This window comes from Patiria miniata, unplaced genomic scaffold, assembly GCF_015706575.1.
Source record: "Patiria miniata isolate m_02_andy unplaced genomic scaffold, ASM1570657v1 HiC_scaffold_17, whole genome shotgun sequence".
NCBI classification, from domain to species: Eukaryota; Metazoa; Echinodermata; class Asteroidea; order Valvatida; family Asterinidae; genus Patiria; species Patiria miniata.
The window spans coordinates 6,611,557-6,638,308 of record NW_024037055.1 but is presented as its reverse complement, the minus strand read 5'-3'; the positions used below and the strand labels follow the sequence as shown (position 1 = coordinate 6,638,308).

Here is a 26,752-nt window from a genome sequence, read left to right as displayed (position 1 = left end):
GTCTGGAACATGCAGTGTAGTTAAGTGTTGCCCAGTTTTGAATTGGGCATGGCTTAAGGCCAAAACCTGACTGGTTCATTGTGACCGTCCGCCATCAACTGGCTGTAAAGCCAAACAGGAAGTGTAAGGAAATACTTGCCTTGACTTTAAAAATATATAAATTCACATATACGAGTAAGAATGATTGGTGTCTTTTTCAAGCTAAATAGGTCTCTCTCACATGACGTCACTTCCTAAGCCTGATGCCACGTGCATCAGCCTTTCGGGCGTTAAAATTTTGTGACGCGCATCGGCTGTGCCGTACTTCAATTTTTTTGCAAGTTTAAAAACTTGGTGTTGAACACACAGTTGTAATTTTCCTACGAATATGGCATCCTATGAGAGAAATCTATATGCATTCACCTCAAAAATGGTTCAATTTCCAACTCTACAGCCAGTTAATGGTGCACATTCACAAATCACAAATTGGATAATTCGTCCAAACCTGGTGCTGGTTGTAGCACAGTAGTAGCTTGGATTTGATCGCTGTAAGGTACCTCTCCACCTTGGTCTCTGGGAATGAGGACATGTCGTAGTATTTGCCGGGAATGTCTGAAGGAAGGAACAAAAAGTAAATGAGATGTTTGGGATTTTTTTACCCAATCATCGGGGGGGGGGGGGGGGGGGGGGGGGGGGGGGGGAAGGGGGGAGGATATTCATTAGGTTCCCAATCCTAACACAGCCTACTTAAGGAGCAGCATCTCCAAGTCTCTTCAGTCTCCTGATGATGACTAGAGTAGGCTTGTTGAAACGTAAAGACCAAAGACAAGTTCTTTTAGAACTCTGCAGCACTGTTCTAATCAGAACTAAAAACTAATAGCGAAAGTTGATAAGCAGGACAAGTTCTTATTAGAACTAAACATCTACTGAGCGACGGTAGTTATTACCACATGGTGTTACCGCAAACCAAAACGATACCGATACTCCACCATGCAAAGCCTAAATTTTTACATCAGATTCCCTATTTTATCAATATATTGGAGCAAAGAAATTGACTGGGGAGGGATTCAAACCAAAAACCTCTGGGAACACATTCCGGTGCTCTACCAGCCCTGTGTTGGCGGTCTCCAAATTTTTAGTTTCCGTGTCCAACCTCGTATTGATTTTGCACTTTTCTGAGGAGTAAAGATGATGTAAGGTCATGGCCGTCAGTCAGATTTGGACATGAAACATTAAGTGCATCAACCTGCAAACACCCAACGGACAGCATACATAATACTACAGATGGAGTGCAAGTGAATAAACACTTTCACGGTAATATGCACCGTCTTGTTTACGGGGCAAAGTTTTTCTAAAAAGAATACGCGTTGCCTGGTGTGAGCGCATATTGGAATGAACGCATGATTGACGGTACATACATAGCAAAGAGTGTTAATTAAATTTGCCCCGTATGCAAGAAGGCACATATTCCCCAGAAAGTGCTTATTGTTGATGCATAAAAAAAGTAAAGTCTGTCACGAGCCAATGTGGCCCATCAGGCCGGCGTTTATCTCCGGTTTCAGTAGCATGAAATGACCAAGAATATTTCCATCCCTCCTGGATGGGCTAGTCCATCACAGGCTATTACCAAGCTAATGCCGGTACCCATTTACACTCCTGGGTGGAGAGAGGCAAGTGGGGATGAAGTGGCTTTCCCAAGGGCACAACATATGACCAGCAGCTGGATTTGAACCCCTGACCCTCTGATCGTGAGTCACGAACCCTAACCACTAGGCCACGCTCCCATTGTTGATACACGATGCTCTCCAAATCGTTACTCTTGTGGTCAGCGATGTATTCTGCAAGTCTTTTAGAGTAATCTAGAGAATGAAAAAGGAAGCGTTTTGAAGGACTGGAGGGAAGTGGACACTTACTATCTTCACGGAAAGGTACTGATCTGCAGTACACGATGAGATCAGAGAATTCCTTGGCGATGCGCATCTTGCGTTCATGCTTGGTCTCTTCCAATCGCTACAGTTTTTGGGAAAAAACACAACGAGTTCTATGAATAAATGCTGACTGTTAAACAAACTCTATACTAGCTTTTCTTGTTCTCTCTGAGTTGGGTTGGTTTTTTTGTTTGTTCAATTATATACAAATCTAGGCAGGCTAACAACTCTATCACGAAGCTCCCCTTCAAAAAAAGTGACCTTTTTCCTGTCCCTGTTACCTTGGTACTTTGTAAGTATCATTAAGAATGACTTCAAACTATGTTTTATTTTTGTGTAGGTAGTTTGAAATTTATGATCACTCTTGGAGGATGACTGCATTAACCACATTATCCGGCATTATTTTTCGCCAACAATTTTGAATTTTGCAAAAGGCAAAATTTTCCAGCCAACTTCTGATGTACAGCCAAACGCCACAAATACTGTTTTGCAAGAGTCATTTCAACAGTATTTGTACGATGTTTCTTACCCTGGCCTCTGCCTTGAGTGAGGCATCCTCTATCGTCTGAATCCAGTCGCTTAGGTCTTCGGTCGAAGATGCCGCCAAGTCGATGGCCCCTCGGTTGTTCAGAGGGGAGATTCTGAAGACGTTGGGGTGCGTGGATCGACTTGCGGGTAGCGTCTCTGTAAGTATTTAAATCATAAATATAAAAATATTTATGTAACTGAAAAGTCACGCTCATAAAGGGGGAGAAACACCAAGACTTCAGAAAACTTTGTAGAGAGTGAGTAAAAAAAACAACCGAAACCCACATGATGGGACCATTGTTTTAGTGAAGTTCTGCATGTAGCAATTTCAAAATCTAGGATATGAAAGCCCAATTCATAAGCTTTCTTTTAGTACAAGAATCATTCAAATCACTCATGTACTTTTCAAGTTATGGAGTTTTAAACAAAACCACAGTTTTAAGGTTCTGTCCACGGATCACAAAAAAAGTTCAGTGTTCTTTCAGCAAAACGAATCACATAAGGATGTGTGTGAATTGTTTTTGGTTTTGCTGAAAGAACGCACACCTTTTTTTGTGATCCATGGAACTTTACAACGGTGGCTGTGTTTAAAACTCCGTAACTTGAAAAGTACATGAGTGATGTAAATGATTCTTGCACTAAGGCAAGGAAAAGGCAAGGGGCATGACTGTTTCAAATTCTCTTCAAACATTTTGCCAACTTTGCCTAATTTTTAAAGATTGGAAATCTGAAAGGTCATCGATTACCACAAAAGCCTGTTTGAATTCCAAAGGCGCATGTGTATATCAAACTTCAAGAATTTTTCAGTTTTGGGGAAAAACGCAGCAGATAATAATGGGGGGGGGGGGTGGTTTGATGGTGACTGAATCCCACATCTGCAATTACTCACGTAATCCCCCAAAAAGACAAGTTGGAGCATGAAAAAAAATACGAAAATACAGTAGTTTTTCAGAGTTTTGTATTTACTTTGGAACAACTTCGTTTGTGCCCTCTATGATTTTTGCACAAATACAACAATTTGGTAATCCAAAAATGAAAAAGTGTCAAATCTTGCGCTTGGAAAATTGAACTAACTTTCTTACAGCCTTCAATTCATGATTACAATTGCTGATATTTTGTTTCGACTGACTGTTTTTGACTAATTGGTCAAAATGTTTTTCAGCTGAAATATGTGATTTTGTTGTTATTTATGTATTCATTTTTTGGTTCAAATGAAATTAGTGACAGTAAATCTTTCAATAATCTTCAACAGTTTAGTATACCTCAGTTGCTGACATTCTTGAAAAATTAAAAAAGTCCTCCACAGATTGGCCAAAAGCAACCTTCTGCGCTAAAAACCAGGATTTGTTTTCTTCGAATATTAACCCTAATGTACCTGAATCCATCAAAATCCACACCCCTGTTTTGGGTATACCTCCATATTGAAAAAGGATACCTCCATATTGAAAAAGTTGGGGGATTTTGATGGATTCAGGACATGGAACCTAGCCGTACTACAGGATTTTGATGGATTCAGGATACCTCCATATTGAGCAGTTGGGGGACTTTGATGGATTCAGGATCTCAACAGATTCACTCCCGGCTAACTGGTGGATTCTGATGGACTCACTGGCCACCAAATTTGTGTTGCATGGGAAAACTGACGGATTTTGGCGGATTCAGGATACTTTCTTGTAAATATACCCCAGGGGTTAGGGTTAAAAGTAAACTTACCAACAGCGCATCTTCGGATGTCAATAGCCCCCTTCTGCAGGTTGCCTAGTAGCGTTGACTCGGGACTGTTGTCGTTTGGTTGGGTCTCTTCCACGTAGTTGGAGGGGAACCACATGTTCTTCTTGCCGCCATAGTCTCCTTTCCACCTGAAACATTTTGATATTAGTACACTTTCTTATTTTGAATTTTTTAAGTTGAACAAAGAACTTGACTGGAGCGGGGTTTGAACCTGCGACCTCCGGATTACCGTTCCGGTGCTCTACCAACTGAGCTTTCCAGCCCTATGTTGGTGGTTCCCCATTTCGTCAATGTCTTTGTTCACGGGGCGCTAGTTAGAAGCCATAAACCAGTAAATGACATGTAGCCAGGGAACACGCCCAAAGTCACGATGCTAGCAACATTAGCAATGTTGCAAACCTAGGAAATAGCAGCAAAACTGTTTTTTTTTTTAATACTTTCTTGTTTTGATATTAGGATATTTTCCAATTTTGATTTCAGGATACTTTCTAACTTTGATTTTAAAGGGAATATACATCATTTGCTTTTGCTGTAATTTTCAGAAATGTATGGAATTGGGGGGTTGGAAATATAAAGCAAATATAGTTACACTGACTTTTTGGAGGTTTTGGGTTCGAAAATGCTATAAAAACCAAGAAAAACGATCATTTTCCTGAAGTCTGGTTCCCTGACTCCATATAAGAAGACTACAGAGCAGTTTACATACATTGGGGAATTGTAAGGTCAGGGAACCAGTCTAGCTGGCTCGTACCCGTTCATAGGTTTGTAATCGATTGCAAACAAGTGCAATGGTCAATTGGGGCCAGTATTTGAAAAAAAAAGCCAGTTGTTTCCAACGCTGATCGGCCGATCAGCGTTGGAAATTGATACAAAAATACCACTTTTCTTGAAAATGACAGTATACCAGGTGCCATAATTTTACAGGATGCTTTAGACTGTCATTTACCAACATCATATTAAGGTATTTCGCAAAAACTTGGTAGTTTTATTTTTCGATGTTTGCAAATGTTGTATATTCCCTTTAAGATACTTTCTAATTTTGATTTTAAGATACTTTCTAATTTTAATTTTAAGATACTTTCTAAGTTTGATTTTAGGATAATTTCTAATTTTCATTTTAAGATGCTTTCTGATATTGATATAAGGACTCTTTATTTCATAAAAAAAAAAAAACTTTCTTATATAGATATTAGGATACTTTCTTATTTTGATATTAGAATACTTTCCACAATTTTTCTCTCTAAAGGTGCACTGCTGTGAAGAAATCAAACAGCAATATTTTGTAATTATTTTTTTGACAATCGTGTGTTCGATCACCGTCCATGCACAAAGCTAAAGAGCGATTCAAAAAATAAACAATCATAATGCATGCGCGCAGGAGACCCAATCAATGGCTTTAAATGGGCCAACTACAGGTCCCCATATTTTTTTTTGGGGGGGGGGGGGGAAACAGTCTACAACTGTCAATGATACATCACTTGGCAGTTCGACAGACGGTTGGCAGTTCAATTGGCTTACCAGCCAAGGTCTTGCTTATCTACATTGGTGATGATGGCGTGCTTGCAGAATGTCAACTCATCATCTCGTTGGGCCTTGTAGTCATACAGGGCTTTCACTGTCACCTACCAAAGAAAAGCGTTTACGTTCAATGAAATAGGACAGAGTAGAGCAATTCTATCAATGAAAGGTGATGGTTAACGTTACCTCTCTAACTTTCCTCTTTGACCAGTTCACACCAGGATTATTTTGACGAGAACGGAACGAGGCATGGTTATTTCTGGTCTGCAAATGAAATTAGCAAATCACTTTTGGACAGTACTGGCATATTTATATATTTACCTTTGGTACAAACTGGTTTGGGTCCATGTAGAGTTCCGGGTTACCATACAAGGAATTCTCATCTGCTGCCTAAGGGTAAAAGCAAGGAAAAGCCTAATAACTAAATGGTAACTAAAAGCCTGTGTACGCGCCCGTGCCCATTGTCAATGGTCCGGAAATAAGCCACTACAGCAACTTAGAAGTGTAGTCTTTTTTATGAATGAGAAACGTATCAAGCCACAGAATGGTGTATAACAAATGTATAACAAATGTACAAAGACGTTGGCTGCACACTATCGACGGCTGTATAAATGCATGCGTGGCGTGTTTTGTCTACCAAACTATGCTGCTTTCGTTGGCCCAAATTGTGTCCAAAATGTTATGAATCTTAACAGCGAAGAAAATAAACATAATGAATCTATTTGTAGATAAAGTGTTGAGGGCAAACTGGGGGGGGGGGGGCAAACTGGGGGCAAGGAATCAACTTGGGGGAGGGGGGGGGGGTTGGCAAATCCCCCCTCCCCCGAAGCGCCACCACTGACCAGTTTACAACAAACCACCACATGAACTTCCACTTAGAAATGACCGTCTTCTATCTGTTTCTTCTAAAAAATCATTTTCTTTCAAAAGGTTTTGAAGAAATTGGGGCTGCAAATGATCCTATTTTCCTTTTATAATAATAAATGTTTTGTTTCGTACCCCTCCGAGTCGGTCCACGATCTCTTGGTTGACAGGGTACTTGAGCTTCATCTTGCGATAGAGCGGGAACTTCTCGTAGTAGGAGACCAACTCCACGATGCTCTCAAAGTGGGCGTTGCCGATGGCAAAGAGCCGGCCCTCCTGGTTGATGCGGCAGTGCTTGATCTTACCCTCCGCCCTGCAGTGGGAGGGGCCAACCAATGGAGAAAGATATAGATTATATGGTTTATTTCAACAAGTGGGCGTCGCCGATGGCAAAGAGCTGGCCCTCTCAGCTGATGGAGCATTGCTTGATCTTGCCCTCCGCCCTGCAGTGGGAGGGGCCAACCAATGGAGAAAGATATTGATTATATGGGTTATTTCAACAATGGGCGTCGCCGATGGCAAAGAGCCAGCCCTCTCAGTTGATAGGGCATTGCTTGATCTTGCCCTCCGCCCTGCAGTGGGAGGGGCCAACCAATGGAGAAAGATATTGATTATATGGGTTATTTCAACAAGTGGGCGTCGCCGATGGCAAAGAGCCAGCCCTCTCAGCTGACAGAGCATTGCTTGATCTTGCCCTCCGCCCTGCAGTGGGAGGGGCCAACCAATGGAGAAAGATATTGATTATATGGGTTATTTCAACAAGTGGGCGTCGCCGATGGCAAAGAGCCAGCCCTCTCAGCTGATAGAGCATTGCTTGATCTTACCCTCCGCCCTGCAGTGGGAGGGGCCAACCAATGGAGAAAGATATTGATTATATGGGTTATTTCAACAAGTGGGCGTTGCCGATGGCAAAGAGCCAGCCCTCTCAGCTGATACAGCATTGCTTGATCTTGCGCCCTCCGCCCTGCAGTGGGAGGGGCCAACCAATGGAGAAAGATATTGATTATATGGGTTATTTTAACAAGTGGGCGTCGCCGATGGCAAAGAGCCAGCCCTCTCAACTGATTTGCTTGATCTTACCGTCACACCGCCCTGCAATAGGAGGGGCCAATTACCAAAGGAAAAACGTATAGATTTTCTTGATTATTCAAAGAAGTGGGCGTCGCCGATTGCAAAGAGACAGCCCTCTTGGGTGATGTTTAAATTATCTAAAATGTTGCATAGCTACGCCAGGTTTTTTACCCAAGGAATAAGTTATGCACTGTTTCGTGAAATCATCATACAAAGCTAGCACTGCTAACTGACTGGTACCCAGACTTCTCTTACCTGAATGATATGGCGTAGGAGTCGTCTCCCTGCTCTCTCTTCCTGACCAGGAACGAGCCGTCTTGGTGGACTCGTTTCAGCATTTCTTCTGCCTGAGGCCGGCTCAACTTCTTATGAAACCAACTTAAAAAAAAAAAATTACAGAAATTGTTATTACATGCTCAGGATTACAAGATTAAGATTTTTTGTTTTGCAATGTATTGATTTGTTTAACCCTCCTACTATTTAATAGGCCACCAATGGTCAAAATTTTCTTCCTCACCTCCTGGCATTCTGTGTACAAACCAATGGGGGTCTTGACCAATATCGACCCAAGTAATAACAAGGCTGACAATGCATATTTCCATAGGAGGGTTAAGGAGTTTTGTCATGTTATTCTATAAACTTTCCACGCATATTTTTACACCATCCTTCAAGTCGAACATATAACTAAAGAGAGAATTTTTAACAAAGAAACTTGTCTGATTGGAACTCTTTTATTTTTAATGAAAGTGAATGACACTATCGCTGGATATTTGTAGGGTAACACTTGTGATATTTCAATGTACCCCTAGTTTATCTGGAGTTATTTGCATATACAGCACAAGATATTGTTGTTATTATGCAGAATTTACGAGATCCAGACAAAACATTTAACAACAAACACAGTGGAAGCCGTGAAAGTGACATCACATGCATGCTATCATAACCATCAAGAACAAAAATGGTGAGGCCAAGCTAACAGTATTAGAAAAAAATTACAGCATGCCAAAAAGGGGAGGATGCAGTAATAAAACTCATCAACTCAGGCTATTCACAATGCAGAGCGCCACCAACAGTTTGCCACGGAGAGTTCATTTTTCCCAGTGCATTGCGGGAGATGGTCGACAAATTCGCAGCGCGGGAAATTTGAAATTGTTTGTTTTTTTCCGGTCAGTAGTTTTGTAAGCGTATGATTCGAGTATATGTTTGCCCTTTTCTTTTCTTTGTATCAATATGGTGATTTTTGGTATAAGGCGGCAGAACGCTATGCCCCAATCTATAACAAATTAGCTCAAGTATCTACTGACACTCATTCAAATTTTTTGTTGACTGTAAACTTGAAAAGTTGACCCTCCATGGCAAACTCTTGGTGGCGCACTGCATTGTGAATTGCCCGAATTGATTTGTGCACAAACAGATGAAAATTACAAATGCCATCAGGCAAAAGTGTCAATCAACCAAAAATTATGAAACTCAAATGGTCAGGGAGGGCATTTTACACATAAGAGAGAAAACAAAGTGATATTAAAAATTAACAGGAAAAAGGCAAGGAACATAGAAGGAAACAAAGTGTAGGGAAGATTTTAAAAGCTATATTTGATTTTCTTATTTTGTTCTTAGGTAATCGTCGTAACTTGCATTGTAGTGTTATTACACTTGCAATCAGTTCCAAACTCAAGGAGTTGCTATAGTTGTGCCCTCCTTTGTGGATTCAAAATTATTTGAATCATTTGTGAATGACACAGTGTCGATGACTGATTGTATCTAACCGATCATTACCTTAATTGATGAATGACAAAACCCAATAAAGGTACTTGGTTACTTGGTTGGTTCTTCTCCTAAGGACTTCCACAAGGGAGTATAACTAGGAGGCCAGAAACACCAGGGCAAACCCCTTCTCTTAGCGATAAGTGTTACTGGGTTCTTTTACGTGCGTTAGGCCTTATACAACACACGGGACCTCCGGCTTAATGTCCCATCCGAAGGACGAAGCAATAATGGTTAAGTGCCTTGCTTAAGGGCACAAGTGTCCTGGCCCGGGCTCGAACCCACGCCACTGTTGCCTCTGAAACACCAGAGCACGAGTCAGGTGCTCTTAACCGCTAGGCCATGACACTCCAAGGTCTACCAGTTCTCGGATAACTTTAGATCTAGTTTCCTTTTTAACAGCCCAATTTGTGAATTTCTAGAGGAAATCGAATAACGAAAAACTGAAACGATGGAGTGAAATTTCAATGACTTTGCCTACTCTTCTGTGAAATAAGATTCAAAGCACTCCAAGGTTCTCATGAAAAATGCTGGGTACATTATTCCCTTTCGATACAAAAAATTGCAAAAATGAAATGTTTCAGTTTAATGAATGGCCTGATGCTTTATAATAAACTACACAATGTCGTTGAAATGATGTGTAATACACCAAAACGAACAAAAAAGTGTCAACTTTTTTAGTTTTCTCTGCTTTGGAAATAACTTACGGTTGGTTTTTATGTCCCAAAGCCTGGGGCACCGTGTAGGTCAGGATTAGCTCCAGACCGTTCCGTCCCCGGAGCGGCTTTTCGCGATAGAAGTTTACGAGATCGTACAGGTTTGAGAACGTCAGGCTCTCCGTGAGGTGGTACCTGGGCTGACCGTTTACGAGCTTGCTTTTGATTCGGCAGTGACTAACGTGTCCCCCAGCCCTGTTGTTTTGATATTTGATGTTTGTGGGTGTGTGAGTGTGTGTGTATGTTTTGATGTGAGGATGGGGGAATCAGACAGCGTTTCAGACAGAGGTGAAAAGTTGATGTCAAAGAAGTTGGAGGAAAGGACAAGACAAAAACGACCAAAGACAAAAACGACAAAAACGACAAAAGACAAAAACGACAAAAGACAAAAACGATGAAGACGATAGAAAAGGAAACCGGGAGTAGAAAAATGGACATGTGAAAAAAAGGCACAGAGAAATTTGATGGAATTATTTAAAAAAAAAAGGGACATAAAGATAAGGTAAAATGAAGCAAAATTTAAAAATGAGAAGCAAAAATGAAACAAATTAAAAAAAAAGGGAGAGGGAAAGAATGAAAGGGGATAAAATGGAGGGGAATAACACAAAATTTAGGATGAAAGCAGTAAAAAAGTAACACCATCACGAGTCAAACAGTTACAGAAAATGGATGACAAGTGAAAAGAAAACATTATGCAGGAAGAGAGTCGTTATTCATGGACCGGGTTTAGGAAAAAATGGGCAGAGCATGGAGGATGCAAAAAGAGGGACAACAAATGGTAGAACACAAGTGGTATGCGCAAAGTAAAAAAGTAATGCAGAGAATGGTTATGGCATATGTAGGAGAGAGAAATAAAGACAAAATAAACACAATACGATTAGTAACAAGGCATTAGGGCGCATGCACGGTCCATTGATAGGCAAGGAGGTTAACGTTGTTCACCACATCACACTAAAAAAAAAATTGGAGAAAAAAAATCCATGCGGCATCATGCAGTGTTGCGTTCTAGTAGAGTGCCACGCTCACATCCCGCAGAAACAAACAGAGAAAAAAAATACTGAAAGAAAAAGAAAGACATGCAGTTGGTGATTAGTATTGTCGAATCACACCACAGTTAGGCCACAGCTGGTGGGTGGTGGAGGGGGAAGGGGGGGAAGGGGAGGGGTCCGTCGACTTACTCTTTTCCCTCGTGGCTGAGGGGTTGTGGCACGGGCTCCGTCAGTAGGAGCTCGAGCCCCCGGCTGCGCAAGGGGCACTGGCGGTAGTGGGAGATGAGGCTGTAGAGACTATCGAAGCACGTGTGCTCCACCAAGAAGTACTTGGGCCGGCTCTGGTCTAGCTTGTACCGGATGCGGCAGTGGTTCACCTTGCCTCGCGCCCTTGGGTAATTTTGTTTTTGAGGGGGAAGAGGGGGGTTAGGTGATATACTTACAACAAAAGTCACAAAACTGCAATATTTGTGATAAATTTTTTTCATATTCTGGATTTTGCAAACTGTCCTGCTCCAATGAAGAAATTTGTAGCTGGAATTGAATTGAATGGAATTAGAAGGTCTCAATGACTTTAATACACAAATATAACAGGGTTTGAGGGCTGAAATAAGCCATGTTATATTTGTTTTACTTTACCTCATACATATTCAGTTGCCAAATTTCCCATTGCAGTACGCAACCTGGGCATACAATCTTGTCTAGCTCACCTCAGAAAAGTTCAGTTTTTTTGCAATACACTAACAGTTTCTACTGCACTGTGGACAACTTTTGTTTAGTTGAGGAGGCATCTTTATTGTCCACAATATTCTCCAGTTTGGCATCACTGAGCTCGGGAAAATGCTGATTAACATTTTTACGTGTGCGGTCATCTTTTCATGTGTATAGCTACCGTAGAGCGATGTTCACATGTGCGCACTACACCCCTGTGACAGTTCCACGATTGCTTGGTAATGTGCATGCGAAGTGGACTATGGCACGGATAACCCATGTGATAGTCTACTACGCATGCGCATTTACCCTGTGCGTGAATACTCGAATGCGCGCTTGGTATACAGCAAAGATAGTGGCTGGCATGTGATGATGAGTGGAACAGTGAGAATTCGGCTCTCGATCATGAATATGTTTGAGGTATAGTTATATTTCATTTTAACCTGTCAAGCAAAACTGCACTCACAATTTAAAAATCAATTTGACTATTCCAAACAGAAATGTGTTGACTTTATCTTGCACTTTTCACACACGTCAACATTTTTTCAAAGCTTGTACATTCAAAAAGTAGTTTAGTGGTTTTGCCCCCCAAATAGTAGTACACTACGCAAGGGCATTGTTAAGGAAGTTAAGACGTGTTGAACTCATCTCAAATTTTGTGAAATCCATCCTAAGATGAGTCGCGAGTTAAGATGAGTTACTCTACCTAAGACGCGTCACAGCGTTTCGTGAAATCAGCCCCTGGATATTTAATGTGATGACTCCTAAGCAAGTTTTTCCCTGCTAAGCAGCTACAGGTGATTCCACCATATATCTCTGTAGGGCTTTAACAGAGTTGTAATACTTAGTTTTTGCTTACCAGAATGACAAGGAGTAGTCCCCCTTGAAAGTTTCACTCTCTCGGACCAGGAAAGTGCCGTCGCCCTTCTGGTATTGGTTGAGCAGCTGCTCGGCAAGCATCCTGGGCGTGACGTCGCTGTTGCTGTTCAGCTTGCCGTGGAACCAGGGCTCGGAGAAGTGCAGCTCGTCGTTGGGTGTGGCTTGCTGCAAGACCAGGAAAGGCGTGAAACAAAAAAAAGGGATTTATCAGGATTGAAAATATGACTGTAAGGAGAGTATGCAAAATAGTGACCGCTCCGAGTGGTGCAGTAAAACTACAATCCTGGCCAAATCTCGCTGGGCCCCCAACCCCCCAGCCCCCGGTCAATGTTATCTCTCATTGCGCAGTGTGTGCTCCATCCCCTGAAGAGAACAACCTTGACCGGGGGAGTGGGGGAGTTGGTGACCGTTGGAGGCTAAGGTTATTTCGAAGTGTCCCAACCATTTTGGCCGGGATTGTAGCCTCCCGAGTTGATTTATGGAGCGCACTGTTTTACTGAGGCAGAGTGAAGTGCCATTCTAGTTTGAAATACTGGAAAGACACATATAATTACCCGGAAAAGTACTGAATTTAATGACATAAAGCTTTCTCAAATTGAGGTTAGGACTGGTATCGAATACATACACCCTGTGAAATTATGCTGCCTACAATTTCATCATTTGAAAGAAAACTAACAATGAAGGTGAGTTCCGAATACGGTGTCCGCAGGCACACTTTTGTTATGTGCCTTAGCAAGTGAATCCAGTTACGTGACCCAGAAATGCTTGACCCACGGAGTGCTGTGGCCCAGTGGTCCGGAGCGTTGAATGTGTGGCCTGCGGGTAATTCTGTAGGTTGTGGGTTCGAGTCCAGCCCGGGGTTATGGGGCGTGTGCCCTTGAGCAAGGCGCTTTGTCACTCATTGCTTCTCTCCACCCAGGAGTAGATGGGTACCTGTGAGGGCAGTGTTGGTTACTGTGTGAGGTTGATTACGGCCAAGAGTGCCGAAATGGCTGCCTACCGCCTGTCTACCGGCTGTGTATGCTCCCCAGGGAGTTGAGAAGGTTTCAGGAGTGCTTGCCCGTTGAAACAGGGAAAATAATAATTGTAAAGCGCTTTGATACCCCGTTGCGGCGTGAAAGCGCTATATAAATGCCTGCTATTATAAAAATGTTCTCATACGTATTCGCATTGAGCTGAAACTTCAACAGGCTAGTTGTTATGCACCCTACTTAAGATTTTGAGCAATTTTCTTTGCTTCAAAATAACAAAACAGACAAATGCACAAAAGAACAAATGATCTGAAGTATCTTTAAGTACATCAAAAACGAAGCGTATCAGCCTTGTTAGTTTCAAACTAAGTGCAGTGGAACGCCGCTATAACGGACATCGCAGGATCCACAGAAATTGTTCTTAATAGCGATCGTTCTGTATAGCGGTTTTAAGCTGCCAGTGCTCCGGTACTAATTTTGCAATAAATAGCGCCCTTCAGAACTTTCCCCCTTCGCGCCCTGGTACTTCTAGCTACTGAAAGATGACTCCGAACACGTGCCGACTATTGCATAATGTAATTACACAGATTTCGAGCTTACTACCAGTACCTACAGCAATGGGTGGCTTTCCCCTTCTATTCCTTGGGGAAATAATAGTCACTTTTCGCTCTTCTGTTGACATTTTTCAACAGCAATATTCGGTACATTTTGTACACACAAATCAAGAGCCAAGAACGGCGTTCGGTGAAGCCGAATGTTTGGTATAGCGGTGTTCGGTATAGCGACGTTTAACTGTACTTCAGTTTACACTACTTACCATGTCCAATTGGCTAGTTGTGTCGTCATCGTCATCTTGGTTGACAAGGTTTTGGGTTTGCTCGCAGTAGAAGAGCTTCTCTGTGGTCAGGACAAAGTAATGTGGGACCCATTCATTCTTTAATCGAGAGAGAGAGAGAAAATGAACAGAAACATTTTATCATTTTGGTCAATTGTATGTAAGATATTTTTTTTATGAAACTTTTTAATACTAGATTTCTGCCGGAGACTTTCTGCAATTCTGCCTGTGAACAATTAACAAATGAAAAAGCCATTTAAGGTAATATACATCATTTTCTTTTGCTGTAATTTTCAGAAATGGGGCCTTGGGGGACTTGAGCCTCCCCCCCCCCCAAGAGGTTGCCAATTTTTTTGGGGGGAGGGGGTTCAATTTATTTTTTTAGTCCTACGATTTAATCGTGGTGATATGCATGTGGCCTATTTTTGAGTAGTATAGTAGGGGTGTAAATGGCGCCACCAACGTCAAAATAGTCTCCCCCCCAAAAAAACCCATTATTTGCGGCCACAAATTTTGGGCAAAATTTTTTGAACAAATTCAGAACTTAACAAAAATTGAAAAAACCTTGTGAGCCCCCCCCCCCCCACAGCCAAATCCCGGGTGCGCCACTGGCCAAGACTAGAAATAATGTGGCTCTTATTACCCAAAACATAACAGAACTACTCACGTCCATTGGGTCTTCGATCTTGAGGATTCCGTTCTTCAGAGAGTTCCTCAAATCAAGACCAGACACTGTCGGGGTACAATTATCAAGCAAAGTAAAAAAAAAAAGGTTCGGAAAAAAAAATTAAAAATTGAAGGGATTTGAATCCACAGTGGGTTCTGGAAAAGAAAAAATCGATCAATCCACCACACTGAAACAAAAGCGAGGCTGCAGCTGTGCACAGAAAATTGGATTTTGAACAGAAAAATTATGCATTTTGAGGAGTAATTGCAGAATACCCCGCCACTCGGAAATACACCCCTAAAATCTCTGGCTACGCGGTTGGAATCACTGGACGAGAAACAATTCAAGTTCATTGCCGGCTACGCGGATACTGAGTGGGGGTCCCCTTGAGAACGAAGCAACACAAAAGAAATGGGAGCTGCTGAAAAAAATTCTAAGTCCAAACCAACTACCCTGTTGCCAGCTACGCGGATATGGAGTGGGAGTGCAGTGGAGTGTGACATGCGTAGGCCTGGTACGTACAGGTAGCGCTGAGAATGTTTATTGAGGGCAATCAACCATGACTCCGTAGCCGGCTACGAGGTGCACAGATCGAGTGGCGGGGTATTCTGCAATTGTGCCCATTTTGAACAGAAACAAATTTTGAATTTATCACAAATTCTCTGCAAGCAACTTTTTACTTCAAGCTGAAAAAGCAGGGTACATATAAATGATACTCAGTATAACAACTGGGAGGAATTGTTGTGATTTGTGACGTGAAATGAACTCACTTTCTTCAGTGGGTACGCTGAAGGTTTCATTGGTGCCCATCAGCTTCTTGTGCTTGAGTATGATCTTCTTTCTTAGCTGGTTGACCGTCGGCAGTATGGTGGCATCGCGATCCACTGGCTGCGTCAAAAGGGAGTCTGCATAAAAAACAAAATTGACAATAAAATCACCACAATTAAGAGACTGTATTTACAAGGAACAAACTTTAGACAGAACATTTTTAGTTTTAACCACTCCTTGGCAATAAAAAATCTAGGTTGAAAAAAAGTTATTTTTTAACTTGTGGTTGGTTTGTTTCACGTTCTAGGGATTTTCCTGTGACTGAGAAACAATTTGGTTTTGAGGTGAGCAAAGTCATGAAACAATATGGTAAAAAAAAAATATTTTAACAAAACAATGCTAACAAAACCGAAGAAAACTTCTACATTGATTATAAAACCTCCGAGTGAAGTGGTAGTTAGTTGTATTAAGCAGCACCGAGCTATGCTCTCCCAAGGAGTTCAGATTGTATATTTTTCATTGACCAGATGAGCAGGGGTAATAACAATGTTGTAGACTGCACTGGGTCGAATACATAAAAACTAGCAATTGCTTTTTCTAGGCTTTTGCTTACATTTTGATACATAAAATTAGCTACTGCTAACGAGCACAAGCTTCTACTTTTAAGCAAAAGCAAACCGCTTGTTTCTTGCAAGCAAACGCTTACCAGATTAGCAACTGCTTAAAAACGTGTACATAATAACAAGTTTTGCTTTTGCCATTAAGCGATTTCTTGTAGTGTTTTAAGTTCCCAACATAATAGCTTGAGCTCTTGCTTTTCAATTAAAATCGAGAAAGTTTCACCTCTGGATATAACAAAGGTACTTTAACACTTTATATCCTTTCACTTTCACCTGCAGGGTTTTAAAGCATATACATGCATATTGCTCAGAATATTGACTTCTCATGAGGAGGGTTAAAAAGTCCATGTCATTATAAAGAAGGCAGTCATTTACGTGTCAAGTTTTGGAATTTTCCCCAAACTCACCTCCAAAGACTTCCTGGAATGATGAAGCCATGTTGCGTTGCTGTATCAGTGTGCAGTGGTTCTCGATTGATAAAATGATGGGCAAACTGCAAACAGGGAAAAAGGAACGGTTCATCACTTCAAAAAATATATTTTCTTAAATAAATTTATTAATTTATTTATTTATGATCATTCAACAATTGGCTGGGAAAGCCCACAAATATTCTTTTCGACAAAAATCTTTCGATTTCTTTGGCAGAAGAATGGAAGATGTGGAAGGAAATTACAGTTTTAGTGGTGGGAGGAAAAACCCCAGAATCACATTCTAGGGGAAAACCACATGTCGGCCCAAGCGGGATTCGAACCGGGTCACAGCGGTGGAAGGCGAGGAAAGTACGGTTAAGCCACCTGATTCAACATGTAAAATTACAAGACATGCATATCTTTCAGGGAACTTATTCGATTGATGATCACACACTTCATTATACAGGGCGGGTAAAACAAAACGAAACCCGAATGGCAGGACCAAGTTTTGAATGAAGTTTTGCCTGTAGCACCTTCAAAATCTAGGATATGAAAGCCCAATCAATGAGCTTTCTTTAGTACAAGAATCATTCAATTCACTCACATACTTTTCAAGTTACGGAATTTTGAACACAGACACCGTTTATAAAGTTCTGTCCACGGATCACAAACAAGGTAAGTGTTCTTTCAGCTAAAATTCACAATTTCACATGCATCCCTATGACAATTGTTTTCAGTATGCTGAAAGAACACTTTCTTTTTTGGTGATCCGTGGACAGAACTGTAAAACGGTGTTTGTGTTCAAAATTCTGTCACTTGAAAAGTACATGAGTGATTTGAATGATTCTTGCACTAAAAGAAAGCTTAATGACTGGGCTTTCATATCCTAGATATTGAAAGTGCTACAGGCAAAACTTCATTCAGAAATTGGTCCTGCAATTTGGGTTTCGGTTTTTTTTTTTTTTACTCAACCTGTATTTCAGGTCTCAAGTAGAACAATGCTACCAGGAACCATAATCCTCAGCTTATTATCCTTCCCAACATCTTATACTCAGCTGCAAGTATGTGGATATATTTGTAGCAACTAATAGCGTTCCTCCCCCCCCCCCCCAGTCACGCTACTGATTCAACCAATCAGGGGCAACAACACATCCATAGAATATATAACTTACTCTGACTGCACCCAAGCGTGTTCCTTTATCGTCTTCAAAACGTCCATGAATTTGATTTTTGAAGTCAGTGTCAGGCCATGGTAGATAATGGGCATTCCTTCTGGCCCGTCCCAACAGTCAACTATTGACAGAAATTTAAGACGGTAAGTACATTTTTGTTAAAAAAAAGGAAACAGTTCCAATATGCTGTGATATAAACATTGCAAAGTTATCAGCTTTGCGGAGCCAACTTCTTAGCCAAAATGGAAGAATAAAAGTTTTTCTACGCCTACAAATGAGACACTATCGTTAGTGAATGAATGCTTAGAATATGCCAAACTTTCTAAAAACAAAACAAAACAAGGTATATGTACTGGTTATCAATCACATCAGAACAAGTTTTTTTTGCCAAATGATTAAAGATATTTCTGACAAGGTTTTGCTGTGTTTATCAAGTCGACTTACGTTCCAGACATCGGCAGCCCATGCGTAAACAACGGACGTACGCCTCACACGATGACTCACTAGCGATCTGATCCCCGGTAAGGTATCTAACATTGCACAAATAAGAATTGGTCAAGTATCCAACTGCACAAGACCAGTCACAAGTCCATCACTAGTCCAGTCACAAGTCCAGTCACAAGTCCAGTCACAAGTCCAGTCACAAGTCCAGACACAAGTCAAGTCACAAGTCCAGTCACAAGTCCAGTCACATGTCCAGTCACAAGTCCAGTCACAAGTCCAGTCACAAGTCCAGCCACAAGTCCATCACAAATCCTTTCACAAATCCTTTCACAAGTCCTTTACAAGTCCATCAGAAGGCCTTTCACAAGTCCAGTTACAAATAAGGGTTGAACAATGACAAAGGAATGCTTTTGTAACAGTTCATTTGAATAGCTAGTGACTTGACTTGAGACTGAAGGCCTTGTGATGGACTTGTGATGGACTTGCAGGGCCTTGTGATGGACTTGTGAAGGCCTTGTGATGTACTTGTGATGGACTTGCAGGGCCTTGTCATGGACTTGTGAAGGACTTGTGATGGATTTGTGATAGACTTTCAGGGCCTTGTCATGGACTTGTGAAGGCCTTGTGATGGATTTGTGATAGACTTTCAGGGCCTTGTCATGGACTTGTGAAGGCCTTGTGATGGACTTGCAGGGCCTTGTGATGGACTTGCAGGGCCTTGTGATGGACTCGACTCCAACACTGCCCAGAATAATGATTTTGTACAGATAAATACTTACGTATTGTGAGAGGAAGCTATCAAGTAGTTACAGAGCGGTTGGTCCAAGTCGTCCACAATCTCATCAAATTTCTTGTCCCAGATCTCATTATCCGGTGAGAACAAGTACAGCAGAAACTGAAAACGGGGACAAAAAAAGGTCAAAAGTCACTCCAAACGAAGAGCCATTAACAATTACATGTATATTTCAATAACATGTGCATATTTCTGTTACTGAACTCAGTACCCCTAAATGTTATACATTATACCATTATACCAAAAATATTGAAAATTTAGCTGTCTGCTGTAAAAACACACACTAAAAATACATTGAATGACAAATATAGTTAAACATCATATGAATAAAAATTGAAAGGTGGTGAAAAAATAAGAATACAAAAAATCAAACCAAAAAACCATACAAATCAGTTACATGTAGTTCAGAGTGTGTTCAATTTCCTATCCCCCCCCCCCCCGATGCCACTATTTGTACATTTGCCGTTTATACATGACTGAATTATCACATACATGACTAATTCGATATACATGTCTCGAATGAAATCAACGTACCTCTGGGACTGTGAATTTGGGGTCCGACTCCTGGCACGGTCGGCCGAGGTCCGTCAGAAACGATTCCATCATGGCCTTCACTGCGATAGGATTGTTTGCCGTGGTGTCCTGGAGCAGAGAACAAAAAAATAACTTGATGATCAATCTGTACTCAGGCAGCATAAAGAAGAAGAACAACTGCACGAAACCCTTTAATTTCAGCAGCAATCTGTGAGGTTTTGTTGTTGTTATTGTTGTTTCAATACAGGGTAGGTCAAAAAAAGCGAAACCCAAATGTCGGGACTATTGTTTTAGCGAAGTTCTGCATGCAGCACTTTCAAAATCTAGGATATGAAAGCCCAATTCATAAGCTTTATTTTAGTACAAGAATCATTCAAATCACTCATGTACTTTTTAAGCTACGGAATTTGAAACACAACCACCGTTTTAAAGTTCTGTCCATGGATCACAAAAAAAAGGTGTGCGTTCTTTCATCAAAACGAAAACAATTCACACACATCCCTATGTGATCTTTGTTTGTTTGCTGAAAGAAAAACTGCCTTCGTGTGATCTGTGGACAAAACTTCAAAATGGTGGTTGCGTTTAAAATTCCGTAACTTGAAAAGTACATGAGTGATATATATGATTCTTGTATTAAATGAAAGCTTATGAATTGGGCTTTCATATCCTAGATTTTAAAAGTGCTACATGCAGAACTTCACTTAAACAATTGTCCCGACATTTGGGTTTTTTTTTTTTTTACTCACCCTGTACAGTATTAAATGCACTGGAGGTTTTAATCATGCATACATTCTATAAATGGTGGGCCCAAAGTGTGATATTTGTCCTGTTCCAGTTACCTTGGTACTTTTGTAATTTGCTATTCAAGCAGAATTAATAATGACTTCAAACAATTTGTCTGTGTTTGGTACGTAGTTAACTATTCATAATCACTCATGGAGGACGACTGCATTAAAGGGAATATACATCATTGGCTTTTGCTGTAATTTTCAGAAATGAACTATTTAAGGGGTTAGTATAATAGATCAAATATTGTTACACTGACATGTTTGAAGTTTTGTGTTCGAAAATGCTGGAAAAACTAAGAAAAACAAAAATGTTCAAGTGGTCTGGTTCCCCGACTCCACTAAATATAAAATGGATCAATTTACAGATGCCGGAAAATTGTCAGGTAAGGGAACTAGTCTAGCTGGCCTTCACCCGTTCATGAACATGTAACTGATAGCAAACCAAATTTGGACTGAAAAAAAAAAGGTAAATTTGGAGCAGTAGTTGAAAAATAGTTTGGTTTTTCCAACGGAAGTCAGCCGACCACCGTTGGAAATTTTTACAAAAATACCATTTTCTTGAAAATGACTTCACACCAGGTGCCATAATTTTACAGGATGCTTTAGACAGTCATTTACCAACATCCTAGTAAGGTTTTTCGTAAAACCTTTGTAGTTTTATTTTTTGATGTTTGCAAATGTTGTATATTCCCTTTAAGGAGAGCATCCACAATTATAAAATCACAGATGTCAGATTTAACAGGGTCAGAACACGTGGACCCCAAATTTATATAATGACTAGCTTTTTAATAAGGACGTGACTTTGCGTTTAATTTTTTTAACGTTTAGCAAATATTTTAAGAACCGTTTAAATGGTTAGCCTTTCACGAAGGCTGACGCATGCTCATTACGTCTGCAGACCGGTGCGATTCAATAATGGCAGTCATTGAAAACGTAAAAACTTAACGCCGAATGTAATCAAGTATTGAAGTGCTTCAAAGGTTTTGTAAATGAAATAGGTTTGAAACCATCATTCATCATTTGTGCCATGAAGGTTTAACTCAAAGGAAGACTGTGTGAACGGTGAAAGTAGGTCCCTTTTTTATACTTTCGTTTAAATACTTTTTATACTTTTGGGTTTCATTTAAACATTTGTGGAAACTTTGTAAACGGATTTAGAATTGTTTTTGTTTAAACGTTTATAAACGTGTAAACGTCACATCTTTACTTTTTAACATCCAAATGGCTACTCATTCATGTTGGAAACAAATATTTACCCTAACCGCCCTGAATCCTTCAAAATACTCTTTGCCAAAGTGGAGGAATTTGGAGCATTGAGGTTACATGGCAAACGTGCGTTACTGATTTCATAGGATGCACTTTGTCAAGGTCTTGGGTCGGAGCTTGTGTTGTTTTTGCTCAGCCATGCATAAATATAGGCCTTGATTATGCTTGAAATCCTCTGTACTGCTCCAGGATGTCACTGGCCAAGCCTCAACATATTGACAGTCACTGCCGCAGGATTTTGCAGGATTCAGGCAGTGGTCACCCCTCCACGGACCACATTCGAGAAATAATGGAGGAATTTGCAGGATTCAGGCTACCGGATGCTATTTTTCCATGATTTTGCAGGATTGAGGCTACATCCCAGCAAAAAGGCCTGGGGAGTTAGGGTTAAGGCACCAGATATTTCTGATGGTGAAAAATATCACAAAAATACTGCAAATTGCGCCGTATTTAAAACTGAATTTTATATATTTTTTTAATTAAAAGAATAGGGCCAGGAGAAAATGATGCAGATGAGGATGATTAACTGGTATTTTTTTCTTATTTGGCCTAACAGTGGCCAGAGTGGGCTTTCTTCATTCCTTCAAAAACCATCAAAGCAACACCTCCTGATGGATTCTGAAGGATCAGGGAAGGATTAGGGTTAGTGCACAGTGCACGCAAATCTCGTGACTTCTTTACCTTTTGTTCTTGGGCTAGGAAGCGAATCATGCCATTCACAGTCACCAGATTTCTGCATTTCAAAAGAAAACACAACATTTTGTTTCATTTCAACACAATAAAAATAAGGAAATCAAATGAATATTTGTGGTTTCTTTTTTTAAATCCTCAAATATCACGCTAATGAAGACTGCACAAAGTACATTGCTTCTGGAAAGTTATATCAAGGGGGAAGTGTTGCAGTTATTACAAAGGAGGAATAAAGAAACATAACGTATTTACATTGAGATAGGATGATATGGAAAAGAAAACAGAGCAATTAAAAAAAAAATTGATAACATTTCTACATTTGTACAGTTGGTAATTTCTGCTTCCCCCTTCTTGGACGATAAAAACAATTGTGACTGTACCCTCAATACAGAAGTATTTCCCAAATTTCTATGATTCTTAAAACTACTGCACTGTGTGATGAGCTAAAATTCTTCAAATAAGCACCATAAATGCATGACAGAAATATTTCCCAATTTTCTCCGATATGAACCTGTACATGCACTGTATAGCAATCTCAAATTCTCGAGATAAGCAGCCTATATCATGTCGATCATGACAGAATACTTGACGGCCATTACACTTTTTAAGTATCAACTGTGTATTTAAGTCTGCCCAGTTTTTATCATTTGGTCTTACCGTTCATCGATGTACTCTTTGAATCTGTCAGCGACCTGTGAATGATCAAGTAAAAAACATTTAACAAAAAAATGGTTTGATAAACTTGTTGGATAAATATCAATTCATTAACAAGGCGGTTCTCGAACCGCACGTCTCGCCTGCTTTCACGAATATCTTTAAAGACTAAAGAGTGACCTTTGACCTTGGTGTGTGACCTTTGACATCATCATCATGAGAAGGTTCCCATGTTGCATCTAGGACCCAAATTTGGTTCCAATTGGACTTCAACTTTTCAAATGAGACCAATTTTAAGAAACTTTAACCAAAATACCACATAAATGTACCGTTACATGTACATGTACTACATACGTTTGTACATACAGACATAGTCATTGCACAGTCTCTTTCTTGAACAAAGTCCAGGCGAGACAATAATAACAACGTGTTTTTATAATGTGTACGTATCAAAGTCCAGTATTGGTGCTCAAGACGCTACAACATTATTACCCTGCTCATTGGGCTAATGAAACATTCCAAAGATAATCTCAGCTCCCTGGGGAGTATACAGCTCGATGCTGCCATTTCGGCGCAACGCATTCATGATCTAATCAAAGAACGTCAGTATCCATGTTACATGTAAGTCTAGGGGACAGTACATTGCCCTTTACATGTACGTGACATTGTGGACACAACACAAGAGCGCTATTTTGTAGTGGGTAAATTCTTTTGCCCCCATTTTACTCATTTGCAACCAATTCCTCTTATTGTGTCTGTCCATATCTCAATAAGACTAATAACGTTACAGGGATTCTCTGAAGGCCCTGAGAAATTAAACAATTGCTGCAAACTGCTCACTATACAATTAGAGCGACTTGAACTATACAAAATTTGAAAAAATTAGGATAAAATCTGATCAGGAGTAATCGGTTCCTTGAACATTTTGCTAGTTTTGTTTTACTTCCGTGATCCATGCAAGAATGGCATAACAGGGTCACATTGAACAAAGTTATTATAAAGATTTGGATTAAGCTCAAAGTTTGAAAGAATGACAACTAATGCAAAATGTTGACAGATCGACGACAGAAACTCTATGGGCTCCGTGCGCCAACAAAAGAGGGTGCGTTTTTACCACTTTTGAGAGCTCCTTGGATGGTACACCGGGTGTGCATACTGTACTGGTTCGCGTGCGAAGTACGCACGACTTATCTATCCTGAATGTGCACAAAAGTTAAGCCAAAGCGCCCTCGCGTATGAGCATCAGGCGTCATCGGCGTGCAAATATGTTCAAATTTAACTTGCGATGGTCTCCCAGACTAATCCCCGCCCCCAATAACTTTGGATCATTCGAAACACGCAGTGGATGGACCGGGAACCAGTCTAGGTCTCCCCCAACTCTCCTTTTCTGGCCGTTGAAGGGGTACTTGTGCACGGAGCCAATAGTCGCTCAAGATTTCTTTTTGATTTGGCAAAACTGTGGAACTTTGGGACAGATGATTTTGGTTCAACGGTCCTAAAGACACTTCCGCAAGAACACAAAACAAAAAAATGCAACATCCTCACAAAAAAATCTTTGAACTGATAGACAAGAATTTCTTGACTCACCTCCCTCTGGAAGATGAGGTTGTGGTAGAGCTGAACAAAGCCGTCAAAACCAATTTCTTGCTTGTTCCACCGATCCACTTCCTGTTGGCAAATTGCCAAAACAAACAAAAAGCAATTAACATTGGTATTTACCCTGTATAAAGTGAGCAAACAGTGTTGATGGTTTTTGTTTTGTTGATGTTTTTGCAAAATGCATTTTATTCTGACCTTGACTTAATTTAGAGTACAATAGTGCTGGTACCTGTAGAAAAATCCAAATTATGAAAAAATTCATAAATTCATATAATTTATGTTACCATGATTATTTTACAAGCTGCAGCATTTCAAGTTTAAATCAATTTAATCGGTTTCGTTGATGAGTTTGAGAAAAATAAATTTAAAAAAAGAAAAAAAGATAAGAAAAATGGGCTTGTGGAAGAAAGCGGGAATGAAAATATTAACTTATCAAAATTTAAAAAATTCGAAACTATTATTAAACAAAATCACACAGAACAACCACTTCATGGCTCCCCTAAAAAGAAAAAGTTAATATCATCCTGTGATTTAAATGACCAAAAAGAAAAAAATATGTTATTACCCCGAAAAAAATGTAAGTTATCTGCAAAATACTTTTACATATCATTAAACTTCAACCTTAACATCCCCACTCCATCAAAATCCATCCCCCAGTTTGATGGATTTTGGGGGACTTGGTCCTGCAGGCCTGGTTTGACTAAATATTGATGGAGCATGATGGACTTGGGAGTGAAGGTCTAAAGCAAAGCATGCAATGGAAGCAGTGTGATTGACGGATCCGGGCAGACTTGGTCCAGTATTTTGTCCGTGAATATACTCACATTGAAATATTCTTTAAGGTCCTTTGTGTTCATTTTCAGGTTGACGTATGGCATGAATGACTTCATGTCCCTAAGTGACACCCTGGAATGATAGACAAACAGAGAGAGAAAAATAGTTCATTGATGGCTTTAATTTTTTCTCATGTACAATAAGATAAAGTTTAAGTTCTTTTCACTGATCTGAATGGTCATGTGTGAAAATAAAGTCTCTTTAACCAGTTCGGGCCGGGATTATTTTGACATTGACCAGACCCAGGCGCAGGATTGATTTTCACGAACCTCGATGCCAGACGGGTTCAGGCCCTCATCTGCGGGTAGCACACCCTGATATTTCCGGCCTCGCTTGATGCAAGCAGGCCGCTGACAGATATTTCCGGCCTCGCTCATTGGCGTGTTTTTTTCGTCATCTGTTCCGAATACCACGTCATCTGACGTGAACTGGTTATTTCTCAATACACTAGAATTTCTGACTAGCGTCTGTTGAATAATGTTGGTGGAGCACTGGAAGGGCAATCTGGAGGTCACAGGTTCAAACCCCGCTCCAGTTATTTTCTTTCTTCAAAAAATATTGCGATTTCCAAATCTTTTGGGGTCTTATCCCCATCTGGACCTGCTGATGATCCACCAGATTTATTCCCTTCAGAAGTCCTTTATTCCGGATTTTGATTTCTCAGATCCACAGGGATATACTCACGTATCATTCTTTGTTTTCCCCATGGCGTAGAACTCCCGTCGTAACCACCTGCACGGAACAACAAAGATAAAAGATATATTTGTTTCAATTTCCCAAATTTCCAGGCCCTTAAGCCACCCTCACGTCGAACTGCGAATTGCTTGCGCCAAGACAGAACTGTTGGCTTCAAGAAGAAAAAGAATGCTCAGATCACAAAACTGAGAAATCGTGTGATTATCATGGAACAAGCGGCATCTCGACACAGAATAATCGCAACCATGCTCATGACACCCACGACGCAACGACGATTCACGACGGTCGACTGCGACTGATTCTGTACCTTTTCAGGTATCTGATCTCCTTAAT

The 26,752-nt window shown here is 40.5% G+C and overlaps 1 protein-coding gene across 4 annotated transcripts in view; it reads right to left on the bottom strand.

Annotated features, from left to right (window-relative positions):
- Positions 1-26,752, bottom strand: part of LOC119723666 (1-phosphatidylinositol 4,5-bisphosphate phosphodiesterase gamma-1-like) — a 74,412-nt gene that overhangs the window by 11,099 nt on the left and 36,561 nt on the right. For 2 of the 4 annotated variants that reach the window (XM_038194450.1, XM_038194451.1), the window contains 23 exons: positions 26,408-26,455; positions 25,714-25,795; positions 24,878-24,958; positions 23,294-23,328; positions 22,628-22,679; positions 19,893-20,000; positions 19,345-19,460; positions 18,566-18,651; positions 18,122-18,242; positions 16,947-17,032; positions 15,922-16,056; positions 15,152-15,216; positions 14,467-14,583; positions 12,659-12,843; positions 11,278-11,478; positions 7,875-7,997; positions 6,684-6,861; positions 6,006-6,074; positions 5,685-5,788; positions 4,149-4,294; positions 2,437-2,591; positions 1,893-1,989; positions 485-591 (listed from right to left, as the gene is read on the bottom strand). In XM_038194450.1, coding sequence (XP_038050378.1) covers positions 485-591; positions 1,893-1,989; positions 2,437-2,591; positions 4,149-4,294; positions 5,685-5,788; positions 6,006-6,074; positions 6,684-6,861; positions 7,875-7,997; positions 11,278-11,478; positions 12,659-12,843; positions 14,467-14,583; positions 15,152-15,216; positions 15,922-16,056; positions 16,947-17,032; positions 18,122-18,242; positions 18,566-18,651; positions 19,345-19,460; positions 19,893-20,000; positions 22,628-22,679; positions 23,294-23,328; positions 24,878-24,958; positions 25,714-25,795; positions 26,408-26,455 — 2,497 coding nt within the window. Of the gene's footprint in view, positions 1-484; positions 592-1,892; positions 1,990-2,436; positions 2,592-4,148; positions 4,295-5,684; positions 5,789-6,005; positions 6,075-6,683; positions 6,862-7,874; positions 7,998-10,090; positions 10,295-11,277; positions 11,479-12,658; positions 12,844-14,466; positions 14,584-15,151; positions 15,217-15,921; positions 16,057-16,946; positions 17,033-18,121; positions 18,243-18,565; positions 18,652-19,344; positions 19,461-19,892; positions 20,001-22,627; positions 22,680-23,293; positions 23,329-24,877; positions 24,959-25,713; positions 25,796-26,407; positions 26,456-26,752 lie in introns of all 4 variants that reach the window. The other 2 variants (XM_038194449.1, XM_038194452.1) reach the window with 2 other exon arrangements.